This window comes from Branchiostoma floridae, chromosome 7 (assembly GCF_000003815.2).
Source record: "Branchiostoma floridae strain S238N-H82 chromosome 7, Bfl_VNyyK, whole genome shotgun sequence".
In the NCBI taxonomy this organism is placed as follows: Eukaryota; Metazoa; Chordata; class Leptocardii; order Amphioxiformes; family Branchiostomatidae; genus Branchiostoma; species Branchiostoma floridae.
Genome location: NC_049985.1, coordinates 15,227,486 through 15,231,489, shown reverse-complemented (window position 1 = coordinate 15,231,489; position 4,004 = coordinate 15,227,486). Strand labels below are relative to the sequence as shown.

Sequence of the window (4,004 nt, the reverse complement as noted above, 5' to 3'; positions counted from 1 at the left end):
ATGAAGTGGGTTGGGATTGAGGCCCCCTAGTGGCTTCGTTGGAACTGCAGGAGCCGATTTTGTTTCAAACTTTTGGTATGTTTTGTGTATTCCTCATAATTTATGAGGAAACACTTAAATTTCCTTTGCTAATTTTATACTTTCACACTTTGAACAATTTTGGCAGAGAAGATGATCAACTGATCACAATTTACACAAATGAGGACCTTATTTGGATAATCAATGGGGAAAATGTTGGCAACAACGCTTTACTTTTATGGGGATGAAGTATTTTAAAGATGTAGCACGCTTGTTTCCACAGGACACAGAGGGCAGGGAGAAGATGGGCCGGGGGTCTCGCTATCTGGATTTCTTGGACATCCTGCTGACCGCTCGTGACCCGGATAGAGAGGGACTGACAGATGACGAGATCAGGGCTGAGGTGGACACTTTCCTATTCGAAGGTAAGTAAACGTTAAAACAGACGGCACGTTAAAACACTCTTGTCTATAAATGGAGCTGTATTATTACGTTCTGTCGACCAATCACATACCTCCATTCCTATTGTTTATACAACCATAATGTATAATTTCAAATGTAGTCGGAAGTCGGTACCGCTCGCGCCCATTGACTGTTATTACATCATCAGTAAAGTAGGTGTTGACAAAAAGAAGAAAAGTCATGGTGGTTATCTCTCATTGGCTTCCTATGTTACTGCTATGGTCATAATTTTTTATTTTATTTTATAAATAGATTTGGGACTCGTCAAAAAGTGGCTCAGATTTTGAAAGTTTGATAGTTTATGTCAGCTTCCATTGTGTATTGTAACATTTATTCCTAACGTTTCAGGCCATGACACGACAGCTAGTGGCATCTCTTGGAGTCTGTACTGTCTCGCTAAACATCCGGGACATCAGGATCGAGTCAGGGAAGAGGTGGACATTGTTTTGACTGGAAAGGATGATGAAGAACTGACATGGTAAATAGTATAAAACTTTACCTGTTCACTCTCAAAAAGACCAAGCAGATTAAACATGATCCGGATCAGATTTGCAATCCGATTTGAAAAATTCATTCACAAGCACTTTTTTCCAGACAATCCTATTAATCACCCACAATCCAAACTGATTGCGATACTTTGAACCAGCTTTGTACATGGGGCAGAACAGAAACTCTTCCTATGGCATTGTCCTACCTCAGGAACCTATCTAAACATGATTTACATATGTGTGGCATTTGCATACGATCCTTACATGGTCGTTCTGTTATTTTAGTTTCTATTTACTTGAGTTGAATTGACTTTGCCATTTCATTCTATTGACACTGAAGATGAGAGACGGATGTCACTCGAAACGTCCAGAAGTAGATTTCCATTTTTATCCAGTAGTATAGATTGAATTGTAATTGAATATTGTTTAGCTCAATGTCTAACCTTCATAAACGTATGATAGATGTATTACTTGTGCAGCATTTGTTGACATTACATATTTGCTGAGAGAAGTATTGGAAAAAAATTAATACACAAAAGGTATAAGCAAAATGTACTCGCTTTTGTATTTGTGTAAATAAAACGCAGGCACACGCGGTAGCATTGCTGGTAACAGTTCTCAAATTGTTTTGACCACAGGCAAGACGTCTCCAAACTGAAGTACTTGGCGATGTGTGTGAAGGAAGCTATGCGGCTCTATCCTCCCGTTCCCATAGTGTCACGTAGAACCACGCGAGATTTCGACCTCATGGGACATCGTCTACCGGCGGGAGCGACCCTCAATATCAACACGTGGTGTCTTCACCACAACCGGGCTGTGTGGGGGGAGGATTTCATGGTATGAACAGTTCGGCGATTTTTTTCCTATTTGCTTTTGGATAGACTACCTGAAAATAAATGGAAACAGTTTTACGGAAATTCTTGTTCCCGGTAAAAGGGTACCAAACACCTAAGCCCACGCGACCAACACCATAATCACTTCACGGAGGTTTGTTTTCTGCGGACTCTTATTTTTGCTTGCAACTGTTGCGTTCATTGCGATTCTTGTTCTTTTTGGATTCACACTTACTTGATCCGACTTATGTGTTACAGGAGTACAAACCCGACATGTTTTCATCCGAGAACATGAAGAAGATGGACGCCTATGCTTTCATTCCATTCTCTGCCGGACCTAGGTTAGTGCTTAAAGTTCTGATGACACAACAAAATTCAAATTCTGATTACTTTGTATTTGATGTAGCTTTAATTATGCTTGGCCTTGTTGCTTCATAAATGTCCGTAAAAGGATCTGCGTAAATACATAAAACTTTCATTGTACGGGGCATCAAGGGTGTGGTGCTCTGTTATCTAACGAGATACACCATAGAATGGACAGAAAACCAACACAAAACTTTAAATGGTTATATATATATATATATATATATATATATATATATATATATATATATATATATATATATATATATATATATATATATATATATATATATATATATATATATATATATATAACGTTACCATTTGCAACCAACGAATAAAATGGTTACCCCCTGGCCGGCTTTTCTGGCAAATTACTCAGCGTATCTACCCGATTTCTACTAGAGCTATTATCCCAGCTACACACGGAGTCTTACGGTAGGTTACTGTCCACAAACTATCCGCATCACAACTGTTAACCTTTTACAGGAACTGTATTGGCCAGAACTTTGCCCTGAATGAAGAGAAGGTGGTGATAGCCAGGATACTACACAGGTATATTAGCATCTACAGTATAACTGGATTACATCGGTGTATCATTTTCAAAAATCAACACTTTTAGGACGTCTTGCAGAATTATTTTCCTTGGGATTCAGTATTAAAAATTTATGCAGACATTATAGTATGTGATCTTATAACATAATTCATCAGACATGTACCTGAATAACGTTGCCTTATGCTATCCCCTTCACGACAATTGACTCTACTTCTTCCGGCCGCATGGGGGCATGGTGGCAAGATTGTGGTAAACGTGACAATGTCTGTATCCCCCCTTGGCTATGTTAATGATGGGTGTAGAATTTTGAGGGCTCACAATATTTTTGCTGCACTTGACTGGAAAAGAAACAAATGATTCTTCTCTGTACCTTTGCAGGTATAAGGTCGAGCTCGTTCCCGATCATCACGTGGCCCCAGTCCTAGAGCTCGTCACCAGGGCAGTCAATGGCATCAAGGTCAAATTCATCCCGAGGGGCTAGTGTGCACTACCCGTGATAACAGTGGGGTAAGATTGGTAGACATCAACCTCCAATGGCTAAATAATTCAACAAATAGATATCTTCTAACATGTTATTCATCGTTTAATAAAAAAAAATCATTTGACGTACTGTCCAACTTGAGTAGATTTTCCTTGTTTTTGATTGTGGCTTTCTAACGCAAAATAATGTTGGGAAGCGAATCTATTACAAAATAGTACCAACTGACACCCTAGCTGAAGTGGCCAACATATGACATACGTCCTCATTAATTCAAACAATGGGCATATCTTGTATTTTGTCTTATATTTCCAAGAATATATTCTAAACTAGTGGCTGGTTCTTCACACATCTATGTATGATTCCTATTCTATTCACCCCCATGTCTGTCGTTGCACAACTAATCGTGAGGACGACTTGTCCAAGTGCCCATGTCACCCGTTGCGACCACAGTACCAAAACTACCTCGCACACATTTGATATTACACGTTAAGTTATACACGTACTTATAATGCCAATGGCATGTATCACAAGACACTTGAGCCTTTGCTTATGTAAAGGTAAGGGTCGGTCAAAATATAACAAAGTCATAACATTACACATCTTCAATGATGTGCCCTGGTACTATTTGTTTAATGTGTTGGGGCCAGGGTAACTTGCGTGAATTGAATACAGGAATAAAAGTCTTGTTGATAGGGACACCATGTTTTCTTGCTTCAAGTTTTCAAGCATTATGATCTCTAAAGTCGTACAAATGTTTGTATCTTGTTTTTCCCAACTTGTTTCTTGTGTGCAGAAGATGTCAC

The 4,004-nt window shown here is 39.0% G+C and overlaps 1 protein-coding gene across 1 annotated transcript; it reads left to right on the top strand.

The window, feature by feature from the left end:
• On the top strand, window positions 1–3,229 carry LOC118420074 (cytochrome P450 4F2-like). The gene is made up of 7 exons (XM_035826778.1): window positions 1–9; window positions 302–443; window positions 829–958; window positions 1,607–1,805; window positions 2,060–2,142; window positions 2,654–2,719; window positions 3,099–3,229. The coding sequence occupies exons 1-7, from the start codon at window positions 1–3 to the stop codon at window positions 3,199–3,201; spliced, it is 732 nt and encodes a 243-aa protein (XP_035682671.1). The 3' UTR covers window positions 3,202–3,229.
• Window positions 3,230–4,004: the final 775 nt, after the last annotated feature.

Bases quoted from the DNA above. Each gene is read 5' to 3' on its own strand.
- LOC118420074 (XM_035826778.1), top strand. The intron at 959-1,606 runs GTAAATAGTATA...TTTTGACCACAG, and splicing joins GATGATGAAGAACTGACATG to GCAAGACGTCTCCAAACTGA. The intron at 2,720-3,098 runs GTATATTAGCAT...GTACCTTTGCAG, and splicing joins ATAGCCAGGATACTACACAG to GTATAAGGTCGAGCTCGTTC.